Source organism: Saccostrea echinata, unplaced genomic scaffold, assembly GCF_033153115.1.
Source record: "Saccostrea echinata isolate AGI-Se365-2 ecotype Australia unplaced genomic scaffold, CSIRO_AGI_Sech_v1 ptg000009l, whole genome shotgun sequence".
Lineage (NCBI taxonomy): Eukaryota > Metazoa > Mollusca > Bivalvia > Ostreida > Ostreidae > Saccostrea > Saccostrea echinata.
In genome coordinates this window covers 12,320,319-12,343,271 of record NW_026889758.1, presented here as the reverse complement: position 1 = coordinate 12,343,271, position 22,953 = coordinate 12,320,319, and the positions used below count along the sequence as shown (strand labels likewise).

Here is a 22,953-nt window from a genome sequence, read left to right as displayed (position 1 = left end):
AAGAAATAATTCACTTTCACTATATGATCTATATAGCCCCACCTAGCACCAGAACCCTGACCCTGGGGCCATGAATTTCACAATTTTGGTAGAGGGCTCAATGTTTATTACAATCATGCCATCAATCTGACAGCTTAAAGTCAAGGAGTAGAGAAGATTTTTAAAGATTGCATTAATTTTGATAGATTTAGCCCCATCCCTCAGGCCTGGGGGGATTTAATTCACATATTTTGTTCCCTTTCACCCATAGTTGCTAGATGCCAAATTGGTTGAAATTCATTTGGTTCAGCAGTTTCAGAGAAAAAAGCTGAAAACATTCAAATGTTAATGCACAAGGAACAACAAAAACATACAGAAATAGGTCACCTGAGACAGAGTGACTCAGTTTGGGTTAGAAGGCAGCTGGTTCAAGTGTTAGACACTGGAATACTAATTTCCTTGCTAATATTAGAACTTTAGATGCATGAACATGTAATTATCTTATATAAAATGTATACTTTTTACATTCACTCCACGAGCCATAATACCAAAACATATCTTCACATACATGTATGTGTACATGTAAAATAAGGTCCAGCCTTGTTTTTTCAAAGTCAATAGGATTCAGGAAAAACCTTGCGATATCGAACATTTCAGATACTGAGATTAAAATATGTATTTAAAAAAAAAAAAAGAAAAAAAGAAAAAAAAAAAGCTGTTGGGACTTCAACATACCCATCCATGTTCAACTGCAAATTCCCTCCAAAATCAGACAATGAATAACATCACTGGTTCTCAATTTTATAATAACTTTATAATAATCTTATATTGTACAGATAGTTCTATTAAATATTGCACTAACACCATTTTTCTATGATATTTTAGTTTTTGGTCTTTGTTTTCTTGGCCTCTATATTAGTCAGTATTTCATCCCATTGGACAAACTGCCTGGATACCAAGGTAATCTACTTGTTGTCAAGGAGACAATTCTATTATACTTCAGAGATTGTTGGTACTCTATTCATTCATTCATTGGGGGGGGGGGGGGAGAGAGAGAGTTTATACAACAATCAAAGAACAGTGAGTACTGATAGAGGGTGGGATGAATGAATAAAATGTTATGAGAATCTGTAAAATGATATGGGAATAATGAAAGTTTATTGCAATTTTTCACAATACATGTATTCGATAAGCAAACTTATTTTATTTGCGTCTTTATGATGGGCACATATATTAATTGAAGTTGTTAAACAATTCATTATATAAAATTTTCTACATAAGGTGAACTGTTTATTTTAAAATAAGGTTTGAAGAATTATAGAATGTGCTGAAATGTCAGAAACAAAAGTTCGATCGTTTCAAGGTTTTTTGGCTACATGTACAATTGTGGTGTGCAATCATAATTGCAAATTTAAAACAAAAACATATTTGAGGATTCCAAAGCATGGATAGGCAGACAGAAATTATATATTCAAGTAGTGGATTATAATATCTTCATATTAATTTTTTTATAAATCCTAGTAATGTGTCAAAACCAGTTTACCCTCATTTTTAAATTAAGGGAAGCAAAGGTCCTAATATATTCATGTAAAGACCATACATACTTGGGTAGTAAAGTTACAACAAATGGAGAAACAGAGACTGATATCAAAGAGAGACTTTCCAAAGCAAGAGCAGCATTTAACACCTGCAAGCTGTTTGGAGATCAAGTCAGTACATCACTAGGATAAAACTAAAATTATACTTTTGCAGTGGCTTGCAATCCCAATGGCTTTTAAAAGAAAAATGGGCAGCGTGCAGTCACATAGTCTTACTTTATTTATTATTCTAGATTTCTTACAGGAACTTTGTTTCTACCATTGTTTTATGGGTAGGTGTTAAATAATATTCTTGTGTAAAGCAAAAGTTACTGTCAGTTACTGCTGGTATTGCTTTAATAAAACACTATCATTAATCAGTGAAGTCATTAAATCAAAGGTGTAATATCTACAGAAACAAACAAGAGGCCCATGGGTCACATCGCTCACCTGAGCACATTGGCTAGGCAAAAGCACAAATCAGTTCAGTATTGAAAAGATTACCCCGGGGGGGGGGGGGGGGGGAGGTTACTTGAGAAGATTTTAAAAAAATTTTCCCATATATTCCTTTGTAAAAATTTGATCCCCCATTGTGGTTCCTCCCTATCCCAGGGGTCATCATTTGAACTTGAATCTACACTGCCTGAGGATGCTTCCATATCAATATGACTCAACATAGCTTTCCTGTTCTTGAAAAGAAATATTTTTTCTATATGTTCTTATGTAAAACTTTCGATCCCCCAATGGGCCCCACCCATCCCCTGGGGGTCATCATTTGAACAAAATTTTATCTACACTACCTGAGGATGCTTCCATATCAAAATGACTAATCATGGTTTGCAGTTCTTCAGAAGAAGATATTTTCCTATATATTTCTATTTAAGACTTTGTGGCCCCATCCTACCCACGGGGGTCATGATTTGAACAAAATAGAATCTACACTACCTGAGGATGCTTCCACATAAATATGATCAATCAGGGCTTTGCTGTTCCTGAGAAGAAGATTTTTAAAATTTTTCCTATACATTTCTATGTAAAACTTTGATCCTCCATTGTGGCCCCATCCTACCCCCGGGGGCACATGATCTGAATAAATTTGAATCTACCCTACCTGAGGATGCTTCCATATAAATATGAACAATCTGGGCTTTGCTATTCTTGAGAAGAAGATTTTTCCTATATATTTCTACGTAAAACTTTGATCCTCCATTGTGGCCCCGCCCTAACCCCGGGGGTCATTGAATCTGCACTACCTGAGGATGCTTCCATATAAATATGACTCATCATGGCTTTGCTGTGCTTGAGAAGAAGATTTTTGAAGATTTTTCCTATATATTTCTATGTAAAACTTTGATCCTCCATTGTGCCCCCCCCCTACCCCTGGGGGTCATGATTTGAACAAAATAGAATCTACACTACCTGAGTATGCTTCCATATGAATATGACTCATTGTGGCTTTGCTGCTCTTGAGAAGAAGATTTTTAAAGATTTTTATGCCCCCGGCTCGAAAGATCCCGGGGGTATATTGTTTTTGTCCTGTCTGTCTGTTTATCTGTTTGTCTGTTTGTCCGTTTGTCTGTTGTCAACTTTAACCTTGCCCATAACTTTTGATTGGTTGGAGCTATGACTTTCATATTTCACATGTGTATTCCTTGTGACAAGACCTTTCTTTGGGTACCATCATATTTGACCTTTTGACCTTGACCTTGGAGTTTGACCCACTTTTGCAAAATTTTATGAGACTTTAACCTTGCCCATACCTTCTGAACAGTTGGTGCTTGGGGTTTCAAACTTCGCATGTGTATTCTTTGTGACAAGGCCTTCCTTTGGATACCAACCACTTTGACCTTTTGACCTTGACCTTGGAATTTGACCTACTTTTGAAAAACTTTAACCTTGGCCATAACTTTTGAACAGTTGGTGCTTAGGGTTTCAAACTTCACATGTGTATTCCTTGTGACAAGACCTTCCTCTGGATATCAACCACTTTGACCCTTTGACCTTGACCTAGGAGTTTGACCTACTTTTGAAAAACTTTAACCTTGGCCATAACTTTTGAATGGTTGGAGCTAGGGCTTTCATACTTCACATATGTAATCCTTGCGACAAGACCTTCCTTTGGTTACCAACCACCACTTTGACCTTTTGACCTTGACCTAGGAATTTGACCTACTTTTGAAAAACTTTAACCTTGGCCATAACTTTTGAATGGTTGATGCTAGGGCTTTCATACTTTACATATGTAATCCTTGTGACAAGACCTTCCTTTGGATACCAACCACTTTGACCCTTTGACCTTGACCTAGGAGTTTGACCTACTTTTGAAAAACTTTAACCTTGGCCATAACTTTTGAATGGTTGGTGCTAGGGCTTTCATACTTCACATATGTAATCCTTGTGACAAGATCTTCCTTTGGATACCAACCACTTTGACCTTGACCTTGACGTTTGACTTTTATTTAAAAAACTTTAACCTTCGCCATAACTTTTGAACAGTTGTATCTAGGTCTTTCAAATTTCACAGGTGTATTCCTTGAAACAAGACCTTTCTTTGGGTATCAACATTTTTTATCTTTTGGCCTGGATTTTGACTTGCATTTGAAAAAACTTTAACCTTCGCCATAAGCTGCCATACGGGGGCATCAGTGTTTCACAAACACATCTTGTTCCTATATATTTCTATGCAAAACTTTGATCCTCCATTGTGCCCCCCCCTACCCCTGGGGGTCATGATTTGAACAAACTTGAATCTACACTACCTAAGGATGCTTCCATATAAATATGACTCATCATGACTTTGCTGTTCCTGAGAAGAAGATTTTTAAAGATTTTTCCTATATATTTCTATGTAAAACTTTGATCCTCCATTGTGGCCATGCCCTACCCCCGGGGGTCATGGATTGAACAAATTTGAATCTACACCACCTGAGGATGCTTCCATATAAATATGACTTATCATGACTTTGCTGTTCTTGAGAATGAGATTTTTAAGGATTTTTCTTATATATTTCTATGTAAAACTTTGATCCTCCATTGTTGCCCCGCCCTACCCCCGGGGGTCATGGTTTGAGCAAACTTGAATCTATGCTACCCGAGGATGCTTCCATATAAATATGACTCATCATGGCTTTGCTGTTCTTGAGAAGAAGATTTTTAAAGATTTTTCCTATATATTTCTATGTAAAACTTTGATCCTCCATTGTGGCCATGCCCTACCCCCGGGGGTCATGGATTGAACAAATTTGAATCTACACCACCTGAGGATGCTTCCATATAAATATGACTTATCATGACTTTGCTGTTCTTGAGAATGAGATTTTTAAGGATTTTTCTTATATATTTCTATGTAAAACTTTGATCCTCCATTGTTGCCCCGCCCTACCCCCGGGGGTCATGGTTTGAGCAAACTTGAATCTATGCTACCCGAGGATGCTTCCATATAAATATGACTCATCATGGCTTTGCTGTTCTTGAGAAGAAGATTTTTAAAGATTTTTCCTATATATTTCTATGTAAAACTTTGATCCTCCATTGTGGCCATGCCCTACCCCCGGGTCATGATTTGAACAAACATAAATGTACACTACCTGAAGACGCTTCCCCATGAGTTTCATCTTTCCTGGCCCTATGGTTCTTGAGAAGAAGATTTTTAAATGATGCATTTATTTTATTCACTAATTCTTAATTATCTCCCCTTGAAAGAGGGCGTGGCCCTTCATTTGAACAAACTTGAATCCCCTTCACCCAAGGATACTTTGTGGCAAGTTTGGTTGAAATTGGCCCAGTGGTTCTGGAGAAGAAGATGAAAATGTGAAAAGTTTACGACAACGACAAATTTTGATAAGAAAAGCTCACTTAAGCCTTTGGCTCAGGTGAGCTAAAAACAAATCAAAAAGGACGATGATATATTTTTTATCATTGAAAACTGTAAATAACACCGCACTACATTTGCAAAAGCTTAAATCCAACAGTAGTGTCCAACTTCATGGTGGCGGAAGATAGTTTTTTTTAATGCCAAACATGTGCCGAGGGGGTACACATATACATGCGATTCATAAAAACATGTACATGGGGACAGTTTTCCAGGGGCTCATTAATTACACTTCATATGCCCATGGCTCACAAATTATGTCAACAAATTACATGTAATCTGCCTAGTAGAGTGCACATGTACCAAAAATGCACCTGGGGACTCCCCAAATTTTGGCTTGTTTTTCCAAGATTTGGGCCTCAGTCGCACCCATACAACCCACCCCCAGGCCCGAGCGAGCAGGATAAAACACCCAGTAGTCTGTAAATTAATGCATGCCCTAATGAAAATTCACCAATTGATATGGGGCCATTCACCTTCCGTCTGAGATACACACCTTCTTCTAAGGCCTACTGCTTTTCAGCTGAATTTCCTCTGCAACTGACCATGTGTCTTAGTTTTGCATTTACAACTCTGTATACGATAAGCGTCATAGTGACACCTACATGTTGCACATCATTTTTTTCAGCAAGCACTCTGCTACACTGCAAATGTGTCCCATAATTATTCTAATCATTTTTCTACATAAAATATCACATCAAACAGGGGATATCTCAGTTTTTTAAGAAATTTGACCGGGTCTTTAGTACGAAACTATCCCCTGCCACCCATGATGTAATGCATGTCTAGTCAATTCGTACACAAATTGATTCGTACACAAGGAGTCAATTAGTATACAAAGCACCCAGAAGTCAATTTGTACACAAGGTTTTCCTGTATACAAAGTGAGGAGTCAATTTGCTTTTTCTTACAAAATTCCATACAAAATGAGAAGTCTATTTTCTATTTTGACTGGATTAACTCATAAAGATGTATAAGATTTTGAATATTTTTGTACATGTCTTTAAAATGGAATCCTGTTTAGTAGAAACTGATAATCAGTTACAAAATTACCTTTATCTAATGTATTATGATGTAATCTGATAGAAATATCCAGAGTAATGGAAATTCATGATTTATGTAATAATTTATAAATTTTTGTTAATGTACATTCTATTTTTCTTCGAAACTGTCAAAAGTAGATATATAAAAAAAAATCATAATGCAAAACATAACGTATTTTTTCATTATTTTGTCTCCGCAAAAAATCATCGCTAGGGTCCTGTGAGGATTTACTGTTGTTTATTCATAACCCAGAATGGCAGCATAAGACTGTGGCTATAGATAGCCACCGTCAAAAAAATATCATTACTGTATATTATCATAAAACTGAGATTAACTAATATATCTCTGACCTGTGAGGTCATTTGTCTAAACTTTACATAGGACAAACAGGATGACTGTCAGATGGACCAAAATGTCTCCTGTTCTTTGATCTAAGAATACTGTACATTCCTTATTGAACTTGAGTACCTAATATCACAAAATGACTCACAAATGTCAAATTACGAGAACAGGAATTTGTGAATGGACTGTTGATTTTTAACATTGTATTTCAGCAATATAAAGATTAAAGCAACTATCTTTACTGTGCGAGTGGTGCTTTATGTGAAAGTGCACACTATAATATATTCAGGATTCTACAGTAAGAATTAAATCTAACATTTATCTGAAGGATACAATATTGTTATATGTTGCCAGCAACTTTCTTGCTTCTTCAGTAAGCTCTGAAGTTTGGTCCTGAAATCAAATTACAAACAAATCAGTCCAATGATACATCTTTGTACCTGTAAATTTTCAATCGTTTCCCATAATTCATCTTTTAAAAATTGTGTGCGTTCATTGTCAAATATCTCTGAGTTACACTTTTAAAAATCATATGCGTTCATTGTCATATATCTCTGAGTTACACACAGGTGGGTACTTTGAAATCCTACCTGCTGTTTTATCTGAATATGACTCAAGGCCTCAAACTTTTCTGTAAACTTTGGAGTAGCTGTAAAATAAATCATTTACATATAATGTACCCTGTAGATTTTGAATACTTTGATAAATTGTGCTGATTGTGTGTATAATATGATCATGATTTAAGGCCATATTTAACAGTCAAGGTTACTGGAACTATCAAGTTACATGTATATTCATTTGACTAACTTCTTGAATCCATAAATGAAAATAACTTGATACTTTGCTAAATTCATTCTTTCTTTGGCAATATATTGTTGTCTCAATTTAAGGACATACGCAACGTACCTTACCTACTGATAATTTTTCAAGATATTCTTAATTTAAGATTATGGTGCCATCAGATGTTCGTAGACAAAAAATCAGCAGGCATTACCAGGGGTTTTGAAAAGATATCAATTAATGAAAATTCTTGTATAATTCAAAGAAAAATATACAAAAATTACTAAACATATATTCTAGATGTTTTGTTTATCCAGACTTATTCTAGAAGAAGTGTACAACAGCATATATAGACATTAAATGTAGCACTCGATTCCTTTAAGTATGGGAACTCTTCAACTCCAGGGAAAAAGAAAATAAAGTTCAAACTACGTTGCGTATGTCCTTAAGGTTCACATTTCAAATTAAAAATTTCAATCATTGTTGCTGTTGAGCTCAAACTTTTGTCCTTTATTCTTTAAAATCTAAAACAGACTAAATTCTTTACAAAATCATTATATATACATGTATATGTATTTAGTTAATGCTTTAAAAATTTTGTATTTTTTACAGTTTTATACAGGATTGTATGAAAAATAAAAATACAAGGGAAAATAAGCAGGAGTAATCTCTGTAAACTTTCTAATCTCACTCTACATTTAAGGTGTTCACTGTCCAACGTTGACTTTAATTCTTCCATCATTTCCAAATGTTTGGCTTGGCCCCTCAAAAATTCTTCCTCTGTCAAATCAAAGAAAATCTTTTTTATTAAACATCAAACAACATTAATAGTGAACAACTAATAATATATATATATATATATATATATATATATATATATATATATATATATATATATATATATATATATATATATATATATATATATATATATATATATATATATATATATATATATATATATATATATATATATATATATATATATATATATATATATATTAGGGATGGCAATCGAATACAGAATTGCTAATCGGTTAACCGCAAGACGTTCCGACCGATTAACCGGTTAACCGTATCAATATACGCATTTTCTTGATGTACATACTTTTTTCCTAAGTAGTTCTATTCATATATACAAGAAGACTGATAAAATCTAGATGTTAAATCATTTTATTTGTCTTGATTCTTGATTTTAAAAAAAACCCACATGCTTCTCTATTTTATTTTAGTTTCAATGTAGACTAGAAAAAAATTAAGAAAACCACGAATTATGACTGAGAAATAATTGCTATTTTCCCAAAGCAGATTTCACATACGTTCATTCAGCACTGACACCATACTAAGTCTGAAATACATAACTTAATTAATTTACAAAGTTTGTGTAGTAATTTATTCGATAGATAACTGCAAAAAACATACAAATTTGCAGTTCTCAATGATCATTTAATTATCATTAAAGAAATACAAGGACGGTGAGGGTAACGACATGGTGTTTAAACACTAATTAACACTTCAAACACAAAGTGACCAATTACAATACAATCTCAATCCGGAGAACCATAATTACATCCAAGTCAGCTTGGATATGTGAAAACGCTGAATTTCTAACTATTATAGACATTTTTTTTTCCAAAAAAAAGAAAGAATTTTAAGAAAATTAGGTTCAAATTTTTATAAATTTTATTTTTTCCGACAAACTGATTACAGATTTTCTAACCGATTGCCATCTTTCCGACCAAGTAATCAGTTAACCGGTTACAAATTGCCACCCCTAATATATATATATATATATATATATATATATATATATATATATATATATATATATATATATATATATATATATATATATATATATATATATATATATATATATATTATTGAATCAAAAAAAGGAGGTCCATGAGCCTTTACAGTCACTTAAGTGTCACTCACTTTGCAAGTTTTCTTCTCAGTTAAGATTTTCTTTTTATAAACTTATCAACTCCTTTTTAAAACTTGAGAGCCCCTTGGTCCAAATTGCAATGAATTACAAATCTGAACTGAAAGTAAGGGAAGATATTTCCCAAAGTATATTTTTATGGATAAAATTAATTAGAACATAAGGAATTGACAGCACCCCTCCCCCTTCCCTCTTTTCCCTGACTTGTCTTTGCATTATAATTTGACAGTTTCTTGTCCTGTAATCTTGAGAAAAGAAAAAGATTTTAAAATGTACTTCCATCTTTCTTTTAAAAAAATTAACTAATTTTGTGACACTATCCCTCTCTAAGGACCATGATTTAACAATTTTTACTTATTTTAAGCATGCTTCCATTTTGGACGATAGTCCTTGATGGGGAAATATTTTTGTAATACATTTCAGAGTACCGGTAAAAAAAATTTAAATTCTCTTTGTGATCTCATTTTGCCCCAAAGTCAATGATTAGAATAAACTTGAATCTACAGTACATCCAGATACAAGAAAATATTTACAAACATACAAACAAATATTATTTGTAGTTTGAAAATCTTGAGAAGATGAATTGAAAATTTTCTTCCCCCAATTTTTGTTTTCTTTGTAAGTCTCAAGTCCTTTTGTAGCCTCACCCCCTTCTCTAGGAGGACACAGTTTAACCAGTTTGATTCTATACCATATCTCCTTCCCCAGGGGCCACAGTTTAACCAGTTTGAGTACCACATTCCCTGCCCCTGGGGCCACAGTTGAACTAAACTGATTCTATGCCAAATCCCTAGCCCCAGGGGTCACAGTTTAACAAGTTTGGTTCTATACTACCATCACCTGCCCCACAGGCCACAGTTACTGCAGACACCCCCGACCCCCACTCTAGATCCACGCATGGGGGAAATCCTACTGTAGAGCCAGTTTTCTGGGAAGAAAAGTTTTAGAGGGGAAAGCCTACTCTACAAGACCATTATTTTGTAATAAGAAGGGGACTAGCCCTACATTATGATTTGAATAACTTATTAGTAAATCTCCATTACTAAACAATCATGACATGTGAAAGTTATAAATGAATGACTCAGGGGACTGGAAAAAATAGAAGTAGAACAAATTTCCTACTTGAAATCTACAACTTAACAATACAGTATATACAATGTTCATATTGAGAGTAACACATGTATGAGCCATTCCCTGCTATAGATTTATGATATACAGTATGTAGTTATTGGGAGTAACACATGTATGAGCCATTCCCTGCTATAAATTTATGATATACAGTATGTAGTTATTGGGAGTAACACATGTATGAGCCATTCCCTGCTATAGATTTATGATATACAGTATGTAGTTATTGGGAGTAACACATGTATGTGTCATTACCTGCTATATATAGATTTATGATATACAGTAAGTAGTTATTGGGAGTAACACATGTATGAGCCATTCCCTGCTATAGATTTATATGATATACAGTATGTAGTTATTGGGAGTAACACATGTATGAGCCATTCCCTGCTATAGATTTATGATATACAGTATGTAGTTATTAGGAGTAACACATGTACCGGTATATGCAATTACCTTATGATATACAGTATGAAGCTATTGAGAGTAACACATATGTCATTACCGGTACTTGCTATAGATTTATGATATACAGTATGTAGTTATTGGGAGTAATTGGGAGCACTGATTACCTGCTATGATAACTTCTTCCTTAGCTTCATCACTCATTGTCATTTCATCAGTATAGGCTGGATCTAAATACTTCTGTACTTCCTTGGCTGGAAACATTAAAATGAAAATATTGTACAAATGTAGCCCTTTCATGAGGTCAATCCATAGATATATTGACTTGACATCTATATATGGAAAGATCTCATGAAAGGGCTACATCTATTATTTCATTTTTACAAAAGGCCACATTCGTTACAATTTTTTTTAAATGAAGATTGTCTGGATGTAATAAAAAAGTATATTATTAGAAAGTACAAGTAAACCCTATTACCGGGTATTTGCTGATTAACCACATTATCTGGAAAATTTATATGCTTTGAATAAAATATGCCAGCAAATCATGTCATTAATTACCTTCATCTTACCAAAGCGTCCCTTGTCCATCACTTGAAAGTACAGGTCAACCCGAGTTTTTTAATGTTTATATTTAGAAAGACCCCTTCAATCCTCATTTCTTTACTTTGACACATGATATCAAAATCAATCAATGATTGTATGAAAATAATATGTCCTTCTACCTGTTAAGTTCATGATAAGTTTTGAAGCCACAGGGAAGGAAAATTATATTGTAAACACCCATTGAACTGAATCATCAATCAGGTCATAATTAAATAAAGCCTAGAATATTAGTTTGAATATTGAGCTTGTTATTTATTCTTTTTATGTTTCAGAGTAATTTACAGAACATCCTGTACTGTCATTTAATATGTAAATAAGGTACACTTGTATGGAAAAGGTAATCAATACATGATCAGTAAAACTAGTCTAATCTGGACACCACTGGTTCCAAAGAAATTGGCCAGATTAGGCAAATTCCAGATTAGGCAAAATTCTGGATTAGACAACATCTTAAACAATTGAATTTACTGAAAGGGACTTTAAGTTTCCATCATATTACACAAGATATCAGAATATACAACATCCGGATTAGTCAAGTTTCCAGGGGTTGAAATATACGGTAGCCCGACGCCGGGGACTAGTCATCTTAAGACTTGGGCTAGATAATTTAAATGTAATGATAGTCCCTCGAACTAGCAGAACAAAAAAATTTCTCGATTGTCAGTTTACCATAGCTTTTTTATGTAGGCAGCTAAGGCTAGTTTCTTTTGACTGAGAACTAAGTTTATTTGTTCCTGTCACTAAAGCGTTTGACACTTAAATTTGTTATGTTTTCATTTTGCATGAAAATTGTAGGGCTAGTTAGTTTGATATTGTTCCTGTCACTAAAGCGTTTGACACTTAAATTTGTTATGTTTTCATTTTGCATGAAAATTGTAGGGCTAGTTAGTTTGATATTTGGGCTAGTAAATTTTAACTGATCAGTTGCCCCTGGGCTAGTGGATTTTCCAGAAAAATTTCAACCCCTGGTTTCACTGTATTTCTTATCTAATAGACATAAGGTTCATCTATATTACATATAAGCAAATAAAACTGTACTATTATAATAAATAATCAAATTACAGTGTACTGATTTTCTTACATTTTCCGTAAATCTCAGATATCCTCTTCTTATTTTTGGTTGCAGTAAAAATCTTTTCTTGAATGTTGGCAAGTTTTTCTATGCACTGAAACCATTAAAAGCTATAAACAGTAAGTATGGACTAGACAGAAATCTATCAAATAATTACATATTTAGTCCAATGTGTATTGCTGTCATCATTGCTGAAATCCTTCGCTTATGTGATTTTTGTGAGAACATTTTTAATTTTACAGAAGAGCTGTGCTGTTTGGGGCCTTTCATTGTGAAGAATCTATAATACATATAAAATGTAAATTTATGATGGCATGACTTGACGCTGGCTATAGTTTTGATGTCTCTATGCCATCTAATATGTCTAACTTTAAATTTATTGAAATTAAACAACTGTAATCGGATGTTTTAGATAATATTTACAGCTTATTGATAATATCAAGATTTTTTTTTCATCTTTAATCTAAATCATAGATATGAATTTATCATGAAAACAGAGAAAGAGTCATGCTATTTCATAAAAGTCTGTATAGAAGTGTTGCACAAATGCAAAGATTCAAGTTGTGAAAATTATGCCATCTGACAGGAGGCATGGTTAGAGACTAAATTAAATAAAATAACTTTATCAAATGCCTTGAAAAAGAAACATTTTCAAACATGAATGGTTTTTTCCCTTTAAATCAGTACACTGCATCATCCTGAGTTGACAGCTTCTTGGATTATGTTTTCTAGAATTCCACCATCTGTTTATCATACTTCTACTTTGTATGCCCTTGAGTTGGCAAGTATCTATTTTAAGTGAATCAGTCACCATTTCTGTGTCTTTGTCTGTTTGTAATTTTAACTTCACTCAACATTAAGTCAAAACTTCTGATGCATGTCAAGTAAACAACATGGAAACTTCACATTTAGCACAAACATAATTTAGAGACAGAGGTTATATTGACTGGGTCAAGGTCATCTGTGTTAGAAATGTATATTAAATTCTTTTCTAGTCCATATCTTGGTAAAAGACAACTAGAAACATACTCTTGGCCACAACAGTAGTGTCATGACCATGTATGAACAGTCATTAGACGAAAGTCATTGTTAATGTGTCCCTATTTCAATTGGGCCTTGCTGGGGACATTCATTTTCATAATTATCTTGTTTTGCAAAAATGAAAATAAATATAGTTACTAACTGATATTGTCAAGTGCAATAACTAATATGACTTTATTCTATTTAATGACTGTTTTTACAGATTCCTATCAAAGATTAGACATATAACAACAATCAGCCCTAAATCCAAATACATGTACAATTCAACTTTCATACAAGGAATTTCTGGGAGCAACTGTATAAGGGCCCATATTGCCTAGGTCTGCTAGCAATTCAGTGTTTTCTAGAGACAAAAAAAAAAAAAAAAAAAAATAATGAAACACAAAACAAAACAAAACAAAAAAACTAATATTAAGGATTACCTTGACAGAAAAAAAAGAAAAGAAACCCATATTTGTTGAATAGTCTCCAAAGCAAAAGAAGTGAATTATTCTGATTTATTCATTATGGAAAATCCTTGTAACTAAAGTCCCTACAGACAAGTTTTATTGTACATATAAATGGGATTTCTAATATAGATAAAGTACCATTGCAATATTGGTCAAAAGTGAATAAATAAATAATATATAAAATCTTCAATACCCCACCCGGTTATGTGAAAAAGTGATACACTAAGTATATGAACTTTGCAAGTGCATATATGTACAATATATATTATCTCAAAAACACAGAAAATCAAACACATAACTGTGAGTATATATAGTAGTATAAATGTATCTAGCAGATAAACATCGTAACTACCTCATCTGCCCTCTTTTTGTCCTGCACAGATCAAAAGAAAAAAAGTACATATACAACAATATGTTCATCATGCACACACTACAGTAAAGGTACAATATAACATCAACACTCAACAGTGATACAAGTCACACAACTTACTATAGGGGGAGATAATTCTAATCTAAGTGACATATATACTGTGAACAATTCAGAGAGTATGGCAGCTAGTAAATATGAAACAATGAGAAAATGTGTAGAATATTATTTTATTTATCAAGATATATTATGGTTTGAAGGTACATACAAGCTCAAAAAGGTTTACTATGATTATCATTAATATGGTGTTTATTTATAATCAGGGTTTGGAATTAGCTGCAAGTCCAAGGCAAGTAAAAAATGTGTCGGACTAATAAACTTCATAAAGCACTAGTCCAAATTTGACTATATTTGTTGAATTGGTTTTGATATATTTAGTAAGATTTGGTTAGATTATTCTAACTTGTCATCATGGTCATTCAATGGCACTACTGACATAAAAACAGGTTGCGCACAGCCCATCAAACGGTCATTTACTTCTGTTTGGTGGTCAGTCTCCCATATCAGAGATGAAATATACTGACCAAATGGTAGTCTTTTCTATTCGAATCCAATTTTTATTAAAAAAAAAAAAAAAGCAAAGGTGCATTTGCATAGGCATCAGCGAATTTTAGTAAACATATTCCTTGCATAGTTCGATCAATTTTCCGGGTGAAATTTCTGCTTAACTTCGTAAAAAAGATACCTATAGTTGTTCGTAACAGCAGAACTTCTTGCTCAATCAATCAAAAAAAAAAATGATTGTGTCTATAGTTGGATAAAAATTCTATTTTGTCCAGTGGTTTAACTCTTTTGAAGTTAACTTTCAATCGCTCTTTGGATCTTCGTCAATATTTATTTTCATAAAAGCCTGTTAAACACGAGCTCCTAATAATTTACTGGTATGGTGGGCACTTACTGCTATAAAATTTAATTTTGTACACTTGAATGTAATATTTGTTGTTATTTTTTTCTTTTAGGATAAGTTGCAAATTCCATGTGACCTTTTCTTAATATGCATATTAATGATGAATTTAATATATTTAATAAATGATTTTAAATAAAAGATTTACAAATTCAGTGACAGTTGCAATTCTTGTTTTTATTCAAAGTGCATCGTTTTAAAACAATAATTATATCATAATCTCACTGTATATCTCACTGTATATCCTACTCTTATAAAAAGTATAATGCCATTGAGTACAAAATGAAAGGAAATAAAAGCAAAAACTTATTTTTCTTTTTATTTCCTAATTTAAAATTAACACTTATGTGCCTCTGTAGTTAAATCCGACTTTAAACCATGTTAAAGAAAGAACATCATTCATCGAATTTATTGGTTTGCATTATTTGATTGGTTGCCCAGAAGATTGAAATAGAAAGTAAGCAACACAATTTACAAGTGCAACGTCGTTGGGGAAGAAGGGGATTTTTCTTTTTAAGTAAAAATGGAGAAATATTGCACTGGTTAATGTACTAGAAAATCTTGTCAAATATTTGAACAACTCTTTGCAAAAAATTCCACGATGAATTACGGATTTTTTCATTAAGAACACCAATAAATACCTATATTATATTCCACATGGGTTAAAATTATGCGCCATTTCATGCCAATCCATGGAATTAACGACTTTTCTCTTCCAAATAGTCAGTAAATACCATCTCTAATATGGGAGATTGATGGGAGTTCAAAGACCCTTTTTTGGGCTGTGCCCAACCTGATAAATGTTTTGGTACTTCATTCAGGTCAAGCACAATACCCCGATAAAGGTATATAGCTTGATAAAACTATACATGTATAGCTTTATCAAGGTATTACAAATACCTTGATCAAGGTATTTTATGTAATGAAATTACCAAAAAAATCTTAAAAAATTAAATTTAAAAGTCGAATTATGAGTTGTGGTCAGTGTGTTCACTCGAACCTGAAAAGTACTCAGGTATCAAAAAGACAGCATAAAAGAACGTCTCCTCACACGACATGCTTTTATACTGATTTCTTTGTGTTTGAGTAGTTTACATGCATGAGTGAATTTACTGACAACAACTCAGAACTCGACTATCAGTATTTATTTTTTTAGGATTTTTTTCTCTGTCTGTATCTGTATCTGTAAATTGTAGAATCCAGTTATGGCTTTTTACAACAGTAGAGAGAGCGCCGGATGTTATTGCAGGCGTCGATGTTCCTGTAGGGCAGTCTTAAATTCCTGTAGTTTTTGCACGCACGATTGAGTCCGGTAGGTGATTCCAGTGTATGCACGTGTCCACAAAAAAATGAGGGTTAATATTGTGGTGTTCTGCTGGTGGGTATGACTAAGCCTTTGCTGTTGTTACACACATGTTTCTGGACTATATTTGTTGTATGGTGGTCCCTGAAATGTCCTGGTTTAATTTGGTGTTTGGGTTTGGCCTTTGTTATGAATGAGTGAGGAGGCAATGATGGCACCAACCCCTCAACCACTTTGTACATGAGTGTAAGTCTCAGGCTTGTTCTTCTTTCCTTAAGGGTGTCAATGTCGAGGCTCTTTCTCATGATGTTATTGCTCCCGGGTTCCTGTTGCTGTATTCCTTTTTAAAAAATCTTATGGCTCTGTTTTGTATCTTTTCTAATTTTATCAATATCCCCTTTGAGGTATGGATTCCAGATAGTAGCTCCATATTCCATGATGGATCTAAAAAGGGATATACATGTATATGCGGTTTTTCTGCATTGCTCTGGGACATTTCGGAGATTCTGTCTTAAGAAGCCTAAGGTGGTGTTTGCTTTCTTACTGATATTATTTCTTTTTTGTATTTTTCATTACATAAAATACCTTGATCAAGGTATTTGTAAAACCTTAATAAAGCTATATACATTTGTAGCTTTATCAAGGTATATACCTTTACCAGGGTATTGTGCTGGACCTGTCATTATCATAATTATGATTATATAAAACTAATACCACCACATTATTCGTAATAATATCAGGTCCAACAAAATCTCTTGATTTAGCTATACAAAATTAAATAAGGCAAAGCTTAATTAAGCTATTTTAATTGGTTGCTTGCAATTTTATTTCAATATTATTTTATCTTAAAAAATGTCAAAATTATAAATAAATCAAATAATAATTGCATACGGTCAAATGCCACAATGCATCAAAGTTACTTTAAAGCTCCCCAAGTTGAGACGTACCTTGGGATAAAATGCATCTTTCTCTGAGCTTCCAAACACCTTATTTCAATTATATCTAATCTGTTCTCTAGTGCATCTAATTCATGGTCAGCCATGTTGAATTGAAAGGGCTAATATCTGTAAATAGTCATAAAAGACTTCACAAAAGTATTTAAAAAAAACGTAAAACTCTACTTTGAAAACACATATTTTTCACAATCCCAGTAGTGTTTTCTACCTAAATTAATTATTCATAAGTACTGAAAGGTAAAAAAAAAAAAAAGGAAATAAAAAACCAAACCCAATGATAATATCTAAAAATCTTAGCCTTCCGAATTTCCCCTCTTCTAATCCCGGAAAAGGAAGCACAAGGTACACGTCACAACATTGACTATAGTGACAGGCAAAGACATTAAAGTTGATTTAAAGAAGAATGAAGCTTAACACACGCTACTTGGTTTTGTTGGGTTTCCTAGCTCTGTTTTCACTTTCTTTGGCTGCAGAATCAAGCAACGAGGAAGAGAAGGTTGATCAAGAAAAAGTAGATTATGCGAAAGGTTCAGTTTGTGGACACTGAATACTGCAAGGTAGGACAAAGTTTGTGAAATGCAGAGGAACCAGGAAATAATTTGTGATTTTAAGCATTTAAGTCTGTATAAACGGAATTTAAATTGTCATTGAAATAGTTTTGTTGCAGTTGTTATATGAAATGGTGAAGTCGCTGTCTAAAAGGAATGCAAACTTTTAAACTTTAAATTATAAATATATAAGCTAAGAAGATAAAAAAAGAAAAATCCTTTTCAGTTCTGCAAGCTGTGTTATAAAAACTGCCCATGTGAAACTAGTCCATCAAAGCCCAACTGTAAAATGTGCAAGGTAAGTTGTAGATATAGTTTCGTAGGTGATTGCAGAGCTGTACTGTTCAAGATCGTAGTAGCTCTACATAGCTCCTAGAATCTTTTGATACAAGAGTTAACGTCGCAGCTATTGCAGAAAAAATTTACATAACCCGTTTAGCGGGTTATGTATTTCTTCTGCAGCAGCTGCAATGTTAATTACTGTACTAACAACCGAGGAAAGCATTTTATTGTTTAATACAATCTAGATATCTAACATGTCTAACTTAACAGCTAGGCTAGATTCTATGATCAGGAAAACAGCCCTGGATTTTAAAAAGGGGTGTTTTGAAAATAAATACGGTAAATGAATTATTTAATATTTAATAAATAATATGAAGAAAAATACTCGAGTATTGAATTTTTAAATAGAATTAAGATCTCTGTTTTCTGGATAATAACATAATTTTTGTCCAAAAATATATACTTTTAACTATTAAACAATAATAATTTAGAGAAAGTAACTCAACATACATAAAAAATATTTTTCTACGAGATTCATGCAACATGCACAAAAATGAATCACTATGACTTATTTTAACATAAGCTGTTAAATGTATCCATAATGTGGATTTAGGGTTGTCCATAAGAATTATATAGAAGGGGACATTTAAAAATAGGATTTCTTGGGTTACTCCCCTTGTAGGAGTAGAGGGGCAATGCCAGGATAACTGGAAGATTATGTCATTAAAGGCAGGGAAATTCCCTGACCCCCATGTCTTATGCACAACCCTGTGGATTTATTTTTAAGGAAAAACAAGAGTCTATCCTACTTGTGTCAATGAAAGGCAGCTTGTCTGCAATGATTTTGTTGGCCTGCTCTAATTGTCTTTGTAAATGGAACTGTACTGTCTTCAACTGGTTCTCCCTACAAATACAATGATACATGTACACATGGTTCTCTCCAGGTATATGAAAACACAATTAAAAATATAATAAATTCACACTATCAGTTCTTTGTTTTTCTTAATTTTTAAGATTTTTTTACACACATCTTTGCAGTTGAATATGAGTAATTGACTTTTATGATTTTAAATAATGGCAATTACTCTTAGTATATCAATGCTTTGATTTGTTCCTATAAAAATCATATTGCTGTATGACTAACATGTACCCTTAATTTGTAATTATTAGAACTAAAATGTCACATCTATATTCGATGGTTAGAATTCTTACGCAATGTCTGTCCATGACCTGCAGGTTTTGATTTCCTTCTCCATTGTCTGACACTTGACCTGCAGGAACCAATAAAAAAGTTAGGCAGAATACTGTATACAGGGTTATTTTTCGCCCTATCTTATTTTCGTCCCGTCACACCTGCAAACAATTTTGCCCCATTTTGAATTCGCCCAGACACAGTTCTGTTCAAGAGATAGTGCCGTCTTTGAATTCGCCCCATTTTAAATTCGCCCAAATGCGACGAGGGCGAAAGGATCGAAAATGTATACAGTATACATATACACAAAAATGACATAATGGATATCTCTCATAATGCCATAACATTTCATGTGTAAAGATGTATGGTCCACATGTGCTAAGTATTTTTTGTAATACATGGATACTATCGACTAGATCTGTTTATCATATGTTCAAATGACTAAAAATATTCTTTCCACTTATCACATGTCTCGTGCCTAAGTTGTAATCAAAGAAATTATTCTCTGCTTGCAAAAAAAACTTGTGAATAATCAGCATAAAGATCTTTCGAAAAAGATCGTGTGACCTTTCAAACATGTGATGAGGTAAAAATCTTGTTTTTGTTTACTAGTAGAATTTTAGTTTTACCACCTATTTACCTCATACCATGTAAAAAAAAATTTGGTTTATTCATTTAAGTAGACTGTTTTTAACACTGCTCTTCTGCTCTTGTACCCTGATTCCATCAAATTAATCAGCTTTCCACAACACCTAATATGCACTTCTGAAATCTCAGGTTTACGATTGAAGAAAAACTATTTAGTGTACATGTGTGCATTATCAGCAGTCATTATTGTGGAACCACAATAATAATTTTTTAAATTAAATCTTCCAATTTCTTTTTCTCTGGAACAGATAAAAACTAGAGTGTGTAATTTTCGTAAATTGAGAAATTTTACACTGTACATTTGTAAATAATAGATGGTGATAAATTGTCTGAGATAAAAAAAAATCAGATATACATCTTTAAGTGTACAAACAGTAAACTATAATGGGTAGCTCAACTGTTAACATGTGTATACAGTTGAGCTACCCATTATGCTTTATTTAACATTAACATTAACCTTGCTTTTACCTTAATTCTAATTAGAATATTTTTTTTTCATTTCCACATAAGCCACCCTTCTTTGACAGCCCCCTCCCCCATGTATTACCTCCAGCATGGCTTTTTCCTCCTGTAATTTGTCTATCTGGGCTTTGTCCATCTGTACTGTGTTATCTAATACTTCTTGGTGTTGACTGAATTTCTTCTCATAGTCCTTGACTAATTTCTCTAGCTCCTCCAATCGACTCTGGTACTTCTGGTTACTCTCTGCCCTCTGCATAGACAAAATACTGAAAAACTCCACTATACTCAATATTTATGGGATATCATGGTGTCCTGTTTATTTTGTTAGGGATATTCATAGTAACCTGTTTATTTTTGGAGGGATATTTATGGTGACCTGTTTATTTTTGGAGTGATACTGTAAGTCGTTTTAATTCCACGGTGTTAAAATTTCACGATTTCTCAAAAAGTACCAATCGCAATTGTTTTAATTTCACACTGCAAGAAATTAATTCTAATTTTGTATAAGCATTTAAACGTTTCTAAAAACTAACAATACCATTCACGATGGGTTTAATTTCGCGGAAAAATGATAAATCACGAACATAGTGAAATTAAAGCCATCTTGATTATTTGCCAATCTACAGTATTTATGGTGACCTGTTTATGAAGCCTTTCATTCTCCTGTATCTTGTTCATGAGTTCTTCATTGTACACTGAAGTAGGAGATGGAAGATTTACCGGGCTCGCATCATGTTTATGCTGAAATCAGATAATGTCATTATTTACCTACTCTTCATATATACGTCATTTTCAAATTTAAATTGACATATTGTGTTCTAAATTTAATGAGTTAATTTAAATAGAAATTTTTTTTTAAAGATTATGTACAGTTGAACTTCGGTATCTCGAACACAGATATCTCGAATACCATGGATATGTCGAAGTGATTCCCAACTACATATTCTTTAAGTATTTTACCCTCGATATCTTGAATCCTCGGATATCTCGAAATTTTTTCTCGGTCCCATCAAGTTCGAGATAACGAGGTTTGACTGTATTATATTTTAACTCTACTATGCATGGTACATGTAATGCTAGTTCTCGTTTATTGGTAACAGGTATGTATCTACAATGTACAGTATTTCAGTTAACTTTCTTTCAACACTACAGATCAGGTAATTTGATTAAAAATGTAACTTCCAAACACATCAATCTTCATGTTGTGAAATTGGACCTTGTGTTTCTTTTTGTTGGCTTCAGCTTCATCAAGTTCTTCTTGGAGAATCAGTACTCTTGTTGACAACTGCTGATTTCGGAAGGTCAAGCTGTCCACTTCCTGTTCATATTTACGAACCGACTGCTCACACTCTTTGAGTTTTTCCTGGTAAAGCATTTATTAATTCTGTACATCATATGATGTCAAGCATTTTAAAATAACCACTGCCTTAACAATCAGTCTCGGCTTATACTTTGGACATGCTTCAATGTTCTCAGAAATGATATAAATATTACAAGAAATCTACCAACATACATGTTAACTCTACCGCTTAAGGTGGAAGTCTACCGCTTTTTTACTCCATCTCCCGCCTACCGCTTTTATTCGTAAATCTACCGATTTTCTAAAAAAAAACAATGTTTGGTTCGCTTGGGTAGCCTTTTTAAAGCCATTCATCATAAAATCTTATTAGATATTGCTTGATTTGAACTGGGAGCATACAAACGTTTATTTTAACCGATGTTTACTCAGATCTCAAGCACATGTTTGACAAAGACAGGTGCAAACATTAGTTACATCAAATTTCGTTGTCATCCCCACCAAGAAAAAGGGGATATAGTATACTAGAACTGGATGAAACTCATTCATGAGAGTAAAATAGGGAATCAGCTTTCATTTAATACTTTTTTTTTGCATCTCTACTTTCGTTTTCTGTCATTGCAGGAAATATGTTTTTTTCTTACGAAAAAAAGGAACTAGTTTTAGATCTGAATTAAATAATGTCATCATTTGCT

The 22,953-nt window shown here is 33.2% G+C and overlaps 1 protein-coding gene across 1 annotated transcript; it reads right to left on the bottom strand.

Moving 5' to 3' along the window:
- Positions 1-833: 833 nt before the first annotated feature.
- LOC133182446 (uncharacterized) lies at positions 834-22,336 on the bottom strand. The gene is made up of 14 exons (XM_061317296.1): positions 22,178-22,336; positions 21,601-21,702; positions 21,047-21,211; positions 19,872-19,930; positions 19,469-19,563; positions 18,249-18,379; positions 17,821-17,859; positions 14,592-14,612; positions 12,759-12,843; positions 11,239-11,325; positions 8,290-8,373; positions 7,404-7,462; positions 7,147-7,206; positions 834-944 (listed from the first exon to the last, which is right to left on the bottom strand). Exons 1-14 carry the CDS (start codon positions 22,334-22,336, stop codon positions 861-863), a joined length of 1,230 nt encoding a protein of 409 aa, XP_061173280.1. The 3' UTR covers positions 834-860.
- Between the last annotated feature and the right edge of the window lie 617 nt (positions 22,337-22,953).